The sequence below is a fragment of the Salvelinus namaycush genome, chromosome 14 (assembly GCF_016432855.1).
Source record: "Salvelinus namaycush isolate Seneca chromosome 14, SaNama_1.0, whole genome shotgun sequence".
Lineage (NCBI taxonomy): Eukaryota > Metazoa > Chordata > Actinopteri > Salmoniformes > Salmonidae > Salvelinus > Salvelinus namaycush.
The window spans coordinates 27,484,411-27,497,777 of record NC_052320.1 but is presented as its reverse complement, the minus strand read 5'-3'; the positions used below and the strand labels follow the sequence as shown (position 1 = coordinate 27,497,777).

General features: G+C 44.4%; 1 protein-coding gene across 1 annotated transcript in view; it reads left to right on the top strand.

The window, feature by feature from the left end:
• Positions 1–4,538: 4,538 nt before the first annotated feature.
• Positions 4,539–13,367, top strand: part of klhdc8b (kelch domain containing 8B) — a 151,429-nt gene continuing 142,600 nt past the window's right edge. Inside the window, exon 1 of the mRNA XM_039007425.1 lies at positions 4,539–4,914. Coding sequence (XP_038863353.1) covers positions 4,539–4,914 — 376 coding nt within the window. The remainder of the gene's footprint in view (positions 4,915–13,367) is intronic.

Genomic DNA, 13,367 nt, shown 5'->3' with positions numbered 1-13,367 from the left:
GCTTTTCCAACCATCTTGAAGGAGTTCCCACATATGTTTAGCACTCGTTGGCTGCTTTTCCTTCACTCTGCGGTCCAACTCATCCCAAACCATCTCAATTGGGTTGAGGTTGGGTGATCGTGGAGGCCGGGTGATCGTGGAGCCCAGGTCATCTGATGCCGCACTCCATCACTCTCCTTGGTCAAATAGGCCTTACACAGCCTGGAGGTGTGTTGGGTCATTATCCTATTGAAAAACAGATGATAGTCCCACTAAGCCCAAACCAGATGGGATGCCGTATCGCTCCAGTATGCTGTGGTCACCATGCTGGTTAAGTGTGCCTTAAATTCTAAATAAATCACATACTGGGTCACCAGCAAAGCACCCCCACACCATCACACCACCTCCTCCATGCTTTACGGTGGGAACTACACATGAGGAGATCATCCATTCACCCACAGTGCGTCTGAAAAAGACACAGCAGCTGGAACCAAAAATCTCACATTTGGACTCCAGACCAAAGGACAGCTTTCCACCAGTCTAATGTCCATTGCTCATACACACAGTCTCCTCTGAACAGTTGATGTTGAGGTGTGTTTGTCTTTATTTTTACTTTTTTCTACATTGTGAAGCTGGTTGAGAGAATGCCAAGAGTGTGCAAAGCTGTCATCAAATTAAAAGGTGGCTACTTTGAAGTATCTCAAATATAAAATATATTTTGATTTGTTTAACACTTTTTTGCTTAGTACATGATTCCATATGTGTTATTTCATAGGTTTGATGTCTTCACTTTTATTCTACAATGTAGAAAATAATAAAAATAAAGAAAATCCTTGAATGAGTAGGTGTATCCAAACCTTTTGACTGGCACTGTATATATATATATTTTTTTTTTTCAGGGGGTGCTGCAGCTGCCTCAGCACCCCTACTTTCTGGCTATGCCAAGAAGTGAAACACATCCTCCTCCTGAGGCTGCTTAGTAAGACATGTACTCCTGCTGTAGCCTTCAAGAGGTTTCAAGGGCTGAGGCAACATGAAGAAAAGCACATTATTATAGCCTATACTGCTGACCAGATTCTGACTCATGATAGTAATAATAAGATATTCATAATACTGCTTCACTTAGTGATCCCCTGATTAACAAGTCACTCTGCAATTCAGATTCACATCAATTATTTTATCATTAGTTCAACATTTATCTCAATTCAAATTTACATATTGATAATATTAATCAGAACCAAAAATAATATGCGTATTTGTTTCACAATCCTGCCTATTGACTATTGTCTTTTGTGTGAATACCTAAGTTCCCTTCTAAATATGAGTCGAGTACTCCTGACAAAACCGTTCTAGTGGTAAAATATCAACTGCACGCGTGACTGAATGAGTTTGATGTGATGCTCAGGAGGGGCCCAGGGGTATGCTGGGCCTGTCGTATGGGCCCGCCGTATGGGTCGCCTCACAGCTTATTACTGTGGCATTGACATCATATGCAGCTGAGCAGCCCTGCTGGGGTCTGATGGGGTTTCAGCGGCTGGAAGTGGGACTTCTCTGGGTCTGAAGCCTGCCTCTGTCTCTAGCTATCTCTCTCCCTGTCTCTTTCTCTCCCTGTCTCTGTCTCTCTTTCACTCTCTCCCCGTTTCAGAGGGTCTCTATCTGCTGTCTGTCTGCTCAAAGAGAGAGGGGGAGTTCACAGCCGGCTCAATGAGGAAGGGAAAGAAAGGGATGAAAAGAGAGAGGGAAAGGGCGTCCGAAGATAACAAAAGGAGTATAGTCCTGAAAGGGTGAATTTACACATTAAAGACCCTCGAAAACAGTTTGGCATTTGCACATCCAAACCAATGTACCATACTCAACACGCCACAGTCTCTGGGATTCTTAATGTAATAGCTGCCATTTCTTCGGTATTCATATACAGTACATATTCTTTTTGAAGAGTAAAATGAACATTGGTGGACTAACATATAAATAGATGTTAAGTGAGCCAGGCAGATATAAAAGGCGTAATGTTAGTGTTGTTGTCATGGTACTGATCTCAGTATCAGTGGCCTTGACTGAGCCTGCAGAGTCAAGTGCTTTGAATTCACCTATTGAGAGGAAAACACATCAAAGACAATCTATCTAGTAGGTCACACACAGCAGCTCAAAAGGTTTGTGAAAAAACCCACAGTGATATCCAGGACCCACTCCACCGGGAAATATAGTGGCACCTGAACATTGTTGCAATAAATATGTACCAACGAACGAAGTCAAGACTATTTCCCATTACTATTGTGTTTTGATGTCTTTTTCAATCTGTGAGGGGAAATTATAAAAGTGCATCTGACTGTTGTCGTCAAGGGAGTTTATTCCACTGTGGTTCGTTCTGTTGGGATTTGTTTAGCTTGATTTAATTACATGACAGGTAGTCTCACCTGAGGAGGCACTCAATTACTGGTGCTCTCTTTCTCTCTCATTCTATCTCTCTCCCTCTTTTTATCTCTCCACGGTTTACCTACAAGTTAATTGATTGTTTTTCTCTTGTTCTGTCTTGTTTGATTTACCCTCCTGCAGAAGTAAGAGCTTAGGTAAGCTCCTCCAGGACCTTTTCTGCCACAACACAACTCCCCGCTTCTCCTCCAATCACCCCTGGACTACACCTACCACTGAGGTAGAGCTTCAGGAGACTACCGGGAGAGTCAGATTCCTGCCCCTGGAATACCAACAAGTGTGCATCCTTTTACACTTTTCATCCTTAATTTCAAATCCACCTACTCTGATTACGAGGGGGGGGGGGGGGGGGGGGACGTTTGCTAGCATCTCTGGCCTCTTGGAATCGATCCTGTGGGAACTGTTCTAGTTTTGAGCCTGCATTGCTTCAGCTGACTCGGACCATCTGGTGTGTTTCTGTTGAACACTTTCAGGAACTAACACATAGATGTAGTACTCTGCTGCAGGGATACGTTGGTACATTGTAACCTAACAACAAGCCCTATCAGAAGAGGTAGAGAGGAGAGGCCCATCTGGAGTGTGCCCACTGGGCACAGATGTCAATTCAATGTCTTTTCCACGTTGGTTCAACCTAATTTCATTGGAATGACGTGGAAGCAACATTGATTCAACCAGTGTGTGCCCAGTGGGTGGTGTGTTAGAGCTAGTGGAAGATACACCTGTGTACTTATAGGAGGCCCTGCAGAAGAAGACCTGATCCTTCCTGAACTGTAAACACACATGGTATCTCTGAGGAGATAGCTGTCCATCTTTTCTCCCTGGGTGGAGAAACCCCTTCCTGCACTCAGCCAGCGTCACACCACCGGGACTCTAACGATTGCTCTACATCTCCCCATATCTGTCTATCTCGGTCTGTTTTCTCTTTATCTTTCTTTTTCACCTGTCTACTTTACTTCACCCTCTCTCAATTTCTCTCCTCCCCATTCATTCTCTTTTTCTCCTTTTCCACAACACCCATTCCTGTCACATGCTCTCTCTGTTTTCATAATTAACGATGCTTGTGTACCAATTAGACTTTCAGTCGGTGCGACCCAAACCCTGAGAGCCCCAGTGGAAGTAGGGACCTTTGGAGTGCTGCTGGTGTGTGGATCGTGCTGTTCTAGACCCCCACCCCACCCCCCCACCCCCCAGTACCCCCTGTCATTGGCCCTGGCTGTAAATGTCACGGCGGCGGCTGAATCGTCCACAGGGTCACAGGGCTGGCTCTTTTATTTTCCACAGGCCAGGGATCTCTGTGGGAGCCTTACTGTGTCTCAGGGGAACAAAAGTTACTCCTCAGCCCCAGTTGGGCCCTGACAGCTGCCTTCTGGAATTTAGTGGTTTGGTCTAATTAGAAATATTCTGTCTCACCTCGAGAGCTTATTCCTATTATACTTGGAGGGAGTTTTCATTTAAAGACTTTTCGGTTTTGGTTTTTACCCTCTTCACCAGATTCAAATAACAGCTGAAGCCCAGGATAATTGCCTTTGGCTGAGAATGTGAATGCAGGTTCCTTCCAAGTTGCAGTGGATTATCATTACCGTGAAGGTCACACCCTGTAGGTTTTTATCCTTCGTTGTTTGATCCAGCTCCATCTTCCACTTGACGCTAACATTTCACAGGGATTGTGCATAAAGGCATGCACACCTTTTGCGTGTGTTCGCTATAGGAAGCCTTCAAAAAACCTTGTTTTAGCATATTCCTCTCTAGAGAGCAGCGTACAGCTGCACAACAATCAACTGCGGGGATTTTTTTACCAAAATAAAGGCCCTTCGAATGGAGTAAAAGGAGAAATAAAGGGCAGATGGCAACCCTGCTTTAAAACATCAACAAATGAATTAATACAACATTGGGTGGTAGAGGCATTTGGCAAAGTGCTGAAGTAGCCTCTCTCTCTCTCCCGCTCTCTCTTTCTCTGTCACGTTCCCTCTCTCACTTGAGACAGGGGATCAGGTAGCAGAGCAGAAAGACCGGAGGTTGATCCGCAGTGCCCCTGCTTCTCTGTTGTGTTTTTGTTTGTCCCCCCACCCGTCCGTGCATGTAATGACCCATCACCTTCGTCAGCCTCAGGAGAGATGCCTATACTCGAGATGGCAGTGAGCCTAGTCAAGTCCCTGTACTGGGAGGTGTTCCCCCCCATGTCCACGTGCAGGGTCTACTGCACCCCTGTGTTCCATGACGGCCTGCTCTATGTGCTCGGGGGCTGCAGTGAGACAGGCCTGCCTCTAGACACTGCCGAGGTGCTGGACATAGAGAGCCAGACATGGACCCAGCTACCTCCACTCCCTACAGCCCGGGCGGGGGCATCAGCGGTGGCCCTCAGGGGTCAGGTGATGGTAATGGGGGGCATGGATGGCCAGCAGAGCCCCCTGTCCTCCGTGGAGGTCTACAACCCTGACGAGGGCAAGTGGGAGAGGAAGGCCAGCCTAGGACAACCCTCCATGGGCATCACCTCATTAGAGAAAGGTAAGAGTCCACCTCATACTGTACTACTGCTGCAACAGGATAATATAATGTTGAGCTCCAACCCTCTCACTCTGCTGTTTCATAATTTAACTGTGAATCATACTGGAAAAGGCTTTCCACAGTCCTGACAAGTTCTCCCAGGAGCAGATTCTCTTTAGTTCTAATTAACTAGTGTCACTAAGACCTTTAAGACTGTTATGCATAGCGAGGAGCTTTAGTTGTTTTCTCGAGCTGTGGTTTAGAAGAATACCTCATCCTGATTAAGTAAACATTTTGGATATGAAACCATTTCCCCTTTCCCTGTCATCTGAGAGTTGTCTCAAGTTATGTACAGCACCAGTCAAAGGTTTGGACACACCTACTCATTGCAGGGTTTTTCTTTATTTTTACTATTTTCTGCAATTTATAAACTTGATCTCCACTACATTATCTCACATTTCTTTTCGACTAACATTTCGTTTTCAACAGTGGAGATTTATATAAACCTTGCTGTCTGTCTCTCCGACATTTGCAACATTGTTTCAATATTCAAATTCGATCTCCAGCTGTCTCATAGTAATGAACATGTCGGGAGTCGGAACGAGACAAAGGCAGCGAAATCATGAATCAGCTGGCATTATTTGTATGGATATATACAAAGAAATATAAATTTAAAAAAGGTACAACGAAATGAAGTGCATCTAGTTTGCAGTCTTTCCAGCTTCTGTTTGAAGTGATTGTGTTAGCTGTGTTGTTAGCTAGATCCTCTGACCAACAGTGTCCTGACGAGTGAGCACATTTATCACAGGTGAGATCATGTCTCATTAGCTCATTGTTATGGATGTATACAAATATACTGTATGTCACTAGAAAACAGCTTAAACAAATGCAACCTACTTTGCTGTTATTCTGTCTGCACTTTTTGGCGTGACTCTTTTCTGTTATTCTGGCTGCACTTTTTGGCGTGACTCTTTTCTGTTATTCTGGCTGCACTTTTTGACATGACTAGGTTAGCTGTAGTTGGCTAGCTAGCAAGCAAGGGATAAGAACGTTGCCAGCCAGTATGGCAATAGAACATTTAGAACGAAAGACTGGGTCGCGTTCATAGATACAGAACAAAAAGACTGAATGACTGGGTCTTGTCTCTGGCAACCGAACCGATAGAACGACCAGCCGGCTTGGTTAGCAACCCTAGATTGAAAGGGGCTATTTCTATGTGAATTAATGAAGAGGCGGAACACACCTAAATTCAAACTGTTGTTAGAAAATAAAACTTATTAGAAAATAATTAGAAATTGAAACATAGCCTATAGATAATTAGCAGGCAGCGCGTGTTAACTGTCCTGTTGCGTAACGATCACATTTTGGAACAGTGAGTGCATTCTGACATCACCTGCATAAAACGACTCACGCCGTCAGAGCTCACGTGTGAAAAGGTAAAAACATTATTGGCATTGTTGAAATCGATTTTCATAAATAGTTAGCAAGCTAATATTTAGGAGGACTGATGGTTTGACTAGCTAGCAAGTTTGTTCTCTAGGTTACCATGGCAACTAGTACAGCCATCTACTAAACTTGCAAGCAACTTCGTGACTACCTCATGAAGCTGGTTGAGAGAATGCCAAGAGTGTGCAAAGCTGTTATCAAGGCAAAGGGTGGCTACTTTGATGAATCTCAAATACAAAATATATTTTGATTTGTTAAACACTTTTTTGGTTACGACATGATTCCATATGTGTTATTTCATAGTTTTGATGTCTTCACTATTATTCTACAATGTAGAAAATAGTAAAAATAAAGAAAAACCCTGTAAAGAGTAGGTGTGTCCAAACTTTTGACTGGTACTGTATGTTTATGCAGATTGAAGAGCTGCTGGAGAGAGGAGATATGGATGTTTAGCTTTATGTGCTCCTCTGCAGTTTCCTGTTGCTCTGTTTACATTACTACTTATCAGATGGCTGTATCACTATGACCTTTCAAGGTCATAATATAGAGTCATACTGAAGATAGGAAACAGCACAGGTAGACAAGTGACTTTGTTCAGCATAGGTGAAGTGTTGTTTCCATTGTGTTTTCTGTAGGCGGTTTCAGTTTGTTTATACACAGCTGTCTGAATGTGAACATGCTTCTACTTTAGGCCTCTGGTTTTCACAAGTATCCCTGGGTACAAGAGAGAGTGGAACTTAGTTAAAACACTCTCAGTGTACTATGAGTGGGAGCAATTATGGTTTTAAAATCTGTGAATAATCACTGGTAAAGCTTATGGAAATATACTTCTGTTACCTTTTCAGGCCTTTGTGACTGACTTCCCCCTCTTGTTTGTTTTAGTTTGAATTATTCATCACAAGTGTTTGATAGGGGTGTCACACAGCTGGCTGAGAGATGGCCTCATTCTGGAATATGTCAATTAGTCTCTGTGTGTTGGAGTGTGATGTTGACATGGGGTGTGATGTGAGAGGATGCCAATGATTTATCAGTTGAGACAGTAGACAGAGAGCGTACCTGACTCCTGCTCTGTCCCAAAGCATGTCCAATATCAGCCTTGACCTACAGCTACCTTATCTTCATCCACAGACATTACATGCCGTCATGTTTAATTGGCTGTCTGGCATGATATAACATCTTGGTTACAGGTGCAAGCTAAAACATCCCGGTGTACAAATAATGAATTGTAGAGTTTTCCGTTTCAATATGCCTGCTAGCGTCTAATGCTGTTTTCACAAATCAGGCAACAAGTACCTTTGAGACAGGATATGGCAAAATTGATTATCATTGTATTCTGTAAAGTATTGAGTGTAAAGGTGAACTATGCGGAGCAGTAGCTCTGTTTCAACAGTACTCTATTTCATTTGCTAAGTCTCAGTAGTGCTCCTACTGTGCCAGTGAGGTCTGTCAGTGAGGTAGTGATGGCTTCATGTGCTGTGTGGACTGGCAGCTGTAAGCTGTGTGTGGTAAATAAGCCGGAGAGGTATACTACAAAGCAGGATTAGCCAGCTAACTCGTCTAAGTATTTGTGATGATATTTTGTAGAAAGATACACTTGAAATGGGCATGGTCTAATTAATTTAACAAACGAATGACATATTTAAGTTCAGCTATGATTTTAACCATAAAATCAATAGTTATTTCTGGTTGCTTATCAAAGTTAGCTGGCTAACTCATTGATTTAGCTTTGTAGTGTACCCCTCTGGTCTCTGACTTGTACTCTAAACTTCCCAACCTATCAGCTTCTCAACTGATACTTCCTGATGGCTCTCTGACAGCTGAGTGACGGTTGGCTCTGAGGCTAGCCCCTCAGCCCCTCAGCACATCACATCATGCAGAATAGACAGCTGTATTCTCACCCACCTCTTCCCCATCCCTCACTCCTCTTATCAAACTCTGTTTTTCTCTCTTTAACCATTTTCCTTCTCACTCCTTCACTCACACTCTTGGTCGTGCAGTCAACTGATCAAGCGAGCATTGCTGTTGCTTAGCAACAAGTGTGTGTGTGTGTGTGTATGTTTGTATTTAGATGTGTGACAGCGAGAGAGTGTGTGTGTGTTGGGGCGAAGAGCAACCCAGAGAGCACAACGGCACCTTTTTTAACCGTGGTGACACAACCCAGAGAGCACAACGGCACCTTTTTTAACCGTGGTGACACAACCCAGTGAGCACAACAGCATCGTTTTTAACCGTGGTGACACAACCCAGTGAGCACAACAGCATCGTTTTTAACCGTGGTGACACAACCCAGTGAGCACAACAGCATCGTTTTTAACCGTGGTGACACAACCCAGAGAGCACAACGGCACCTTTTTTAACCGTGGTGACACAACCCAGTGAGCACAACAGCATCGTTTTTAACCGTGGTGACAACCCAGAGAGCACAACGGCACCTTTTTTAACCGTGGTGACACAACCCAGAGAGCACAACGGCACCTTTTTTAACCGTGGTGACACAACCCAGTGAGCACAACAGCATCGTTTTTAACCGTGGTGACAACCCAGAGAGCACAACGGCACCTTTTTTAACCGTGGTGACACAACCCAGAGAGCACAACAGCATCGTTTTTAACCGTGGTGACAACCCAGAGAGCACAATAGCATCATTTTAAACCGTGGTGACACAATCCAGAGAGCACAATAGCATCGTTTTTAACCATGGTTGCGTCACCGTGCCAACCTTTGATTCCCTCTTCTCTTCTCTTCTGTTGCTGTTTCTGTTGGTTTTGTGAAATGGCATGCATGGCTGGGGTTAGGCCCTGCCTTCTTCTCCTATCCACCTATGAACTGGGCCTCTCCACCTCTGAACTGAATCCGTCTTCTCCTGTTTTTTCCTCCTGTTCAACCAGCTCCGTTACCACAGCCACCCATGTCTTGCCAATGGAGGTTAAAGCTTAGAGAGAGTGCTTTTAATTTCACATTTATCAGGAACAAGCCTGGTAAATTTCACTTTCTACTTAATATGTGCTTCATATCTAAGATTATTCCAAGTAGTGGCTGTAGTCTTTTGATGGGCTGTCAAGCCTTCCCTATTGGCTGGCCTGCTACTTGCCTGATTAAAAAGCAGTTCCATTGTGTTGTCATCTACTTAGGTTTTATTACAACCATGTCTCAGAACTTCCTCTGCCAATTACTTCCAAGAGCTTGGCTCGCTTAAATAGTCTTTTATGTCCTCGTTTGGTCGCATCAAGCTTCAGGTCTTGCTAGAGAATAATGTATTATGCAACATCGTTTCAGAGCAAGCAGGGTCTCTGAAATACTTTGTATGATATGCTAATAGCCAGTTTTTTGGGTTGATCTGAACACATTGAACGTTTTCATGGCTTGTTTGTATCTATATTTCACAGCTACAGTGTCACTATTATGTGAACAACATCAACATCCACACACAAAGAAGTAAGACAGGAAATGGTAGGATTTCTCTTGTAAGAAGAAATAGACAGAGATTACAGCGCTATTAGCTACCCTCCTGTCTCAATCAAATAGCAAACCCAACAGGACATGAACCCAATATGGCACTGTCCCCTGGGACACTCAACAATACAACAGAGATTGTAATTAATTAACATTTTGAAGGTCTTTATATCTTTCAGCCTGAAAACACTGTTTTATACTTACTCACAGCAGGACTTTTAAGGCATACTTAATATGCATGCACATAGTCAAGCCAAACGGTGAAAAGACCAGACCCACGGTTCCAAGAGGTCTTGTTCGGCCTCAGATCTAGCTAAACACCCCATTCCAACTCTCACTGCCTACTGACATCTAGTGGAAGGTGTATGCAGTGCATGTAGACCCATAGATTCCATGCAAATTAATAAACTGACCCTGGAACAGAGCCCTCGATTTCAGATTTCTCACTTCCTGACAGGAAGTTTGCTGCAAAATGAGTTCTGTTTTACTCACAGATATAATTCAAACGGTTTTAGAATCTAGAGAGTGTTTTCTATCCAATAGTAATAATAATATGCATATTGTACGAGCAAGAATTGGGTACGAGGCAGTTTAATTTGGGAACGATTTTTTACAAAGTGGAAATAGCGCCCCCCCTATTGAGAAAAGGTTTTAATATGCATGCACATAGTCTGCTCAAAAAAATAAAGGGAACACTTAAACAACACAATGTAACTCCAAGTCAATCACACTTCTGTGAAATCAAACTGTCCACTTAGGAAGCAACACTGATTGACAATACATTTCACATGCTGTTGTGCAAATGGAATAGACAACAGGTGGAAATTATAGGCAATTAGCAAGACACCCCCAATAAAGGAGTGGTTCTGCAGGTGGTGACCACAGACCACTTCTCAGTTCCTATGCTTCCTGGCTGATGTTTTGGTCACTTTTGAATGCTGGCGGTGCTTTCACTCTAGTGGTAGCATGAGACGGAGTCTACAACCCACACAAGTGGCTCAGATAGTGCAGCTCATCCATGATGGCACATCAATGCGAGCTGTGGCAAGAAGGTTTGCTGTGTCTGTCAGCGTAGTGTCCAGAGCATGGAGGCGCTACCAGGAGACAGGCCAGTACATCAGGAGACGTGGAGGAGGCCGTAGGAGGGCAACAACCCAGCAGCAGGACCGCTACCTCCGCCTTTGTGCAAGGAGGAGCACTGCCAGAGCCCTGCAAAATGACCTCCAGCAGGCCACAAATGTGCATGTGTCTGCTCAAACGGTCAGAAACAGACTCCATGAGGGTGGTATGAGGGCCCGACGTCCACAGGTGGGGGTTGTGCTTACAGCCCAACACCGTGCAGGACGTTTGGCATTTGCCAGAGAACACCAAGATTGGCAAATTCGCCACTGGCGCCCTGTGCTCTTCACAGATGAAAGCAGGTTCACACGCACATGTGACAGACGTGACAGAGTCTGGAGACGCCGTGGAGAACGTTCTGCTGCCTGCAACATCCTCCAGCATGACCGGTTTGGCGGTGGGTCAGTCATGGTGTGGGGTGGCATTTCTTTGGGGGGCCGCACAGCCCTCCATGTGCTCGCCAGAGGTAGCCTGACTGCCATTAGGTACCGAGAGGAGATCCTCAGACCCCTTGTGAGACCATATGCTGGTGCGGTTGGCCCTGGGTTCCTCCTAATGCAAGACATTGCTAGACCTCATGTGGCTGGAGTGTGTCAGCAGTTCCTGCAAGAGGAAGGCATTGATGCTATGGACTGGCCCGCCCGTTCCCCAGACCTGAATCCAATTGAGCACATCTGGGACATCATGTCTCGCTCCATCCACCAACGCCACGTTGCACCACAGACTGTCCAGGAGTTGGCGGATGCTTTAGTCCAGGTCTGGGAGGAGATCCCTCAGGAGACCATCCGCCACCTCATCAGGAGCATGCCCAGGCGTTGTAGGGAGGTCATACAGGCACGTGGAGGCCACACACACTACTGAGCCTCATTTTGACTTGTTTTAAGGACATTACATCAAAGTTGGATAAGCCTGTAGTGTGGGTTTCCACTTAAATGTTGAGTGACTCCAAATCCAGACCTCCATGGGTTGATAAATTTGATTTCCATTGATAATTTTTGTGTGATTTTGTTGTCAGCACATTCAACTATGTAAAGAAAAAAGTATTTAATAAGAATATTTCATTCATTCAGATCTAGGATGTGTTATTTTAGTGTTCCCTTTATTTTTTTGAGTAGTGTATATACACACACTAAAGATGTACGCACACACAAACTTTGTTTTCGTGAAATTTCATGACTTTTTGTGGTGTAAAAATGTTTCACCATTAAAAATCTTATTTTCCCTTACCCTTACCCTAATACTAACCCTAACCTAAACCCCCAAAACCCTAAACCTAACCTTAAACGTAACCCTAAACCTAACCTTAACCCTAAATCTAAGCCTTAAACATTTGAACAAATTCAGGACCTGAAAAAAGTCCAGACTACCTTTTCATGACATTCAGGTGAAATGTTAGTACTTTGGGGTCCAGTTAATGTAGGAAAACAAACACACACAGACACGCACACAGCATGCATGACCCCCAGTGTGCGTCAGTGTTTTTGTCTGACCATGGGGATCAGAGGAACCTGCGCTGAATAGGAGAGCAACACAAACACAGACACACACATACTAACGCAGTGTACAAACGGGGGTGTTTTTCGGGCTTTCAGAAATGCCTATCTGCCTGCAGCAGTAATGGAGTCGGTTTAGGTTCTTTCACGAGTCACATCGGAGCTCATTATCCCTGTGCCCAGTAGTGTGTGTTGTGTGTGAAGCCCTCCTGCCTATCCTCTGTCCCACCGCCCACCCGCCTCCCATGTCTGATAGTCTGTCTGTACACTGTACCTTCACAGGAAAACATTCAATTTATGCTCCTGAAGCAATTTGTACTGCTATTCTGGGAAAAAACAAAGTACAGCATCCCCATGAGATGTAATTGTTTGTTGCACAGATTCTGAATGCTACTGCACTGCTTTTGAAAGCTGATCCACTGTGACTAAAAACTTGTAGAATTGCATTACTTTGGCAAATAGATAGTGCTGTGTATAGATTAGGTAAAATTTAATGAAACATGGAGACTCTCCCTTTCTCTTTTCTTTAGGGGCTGGCTGCCCCATCCTGACAAACTCTCACACACAGTAAAGTCACTCATAGTATGTTAGAAAACCCAGGGCTTTGCTGTGGCTGATGTGATGCTTAGGGAGGGAGACAATTAAATAAACCCACCACAAAGAGAAAGTTTGCTAGCTTAGTGTCTTAAGCCTGGCAGCAGACAGCAGGCTATGTAGAGTAGTTTCTCAGGCTCACTTCACTTTCCGGACAGGAAGTTTCCTTCACCCAGGGGAGAGGGGAGGGTTTTGGGATGACTATGCTGTGTTTCTGTACTGTAGAGTAGACAGCAAGAGTCTGACAGGTTGCCTTTGCCGGAGGCAGAGATACCCTATTGTCCAGGGTGGGAAGGAGTATCAAGCTGACAGATCCAGAACACACTGTATAATTACCTCCCTATTCGTCACTTTGTTGAACCTCCCAGC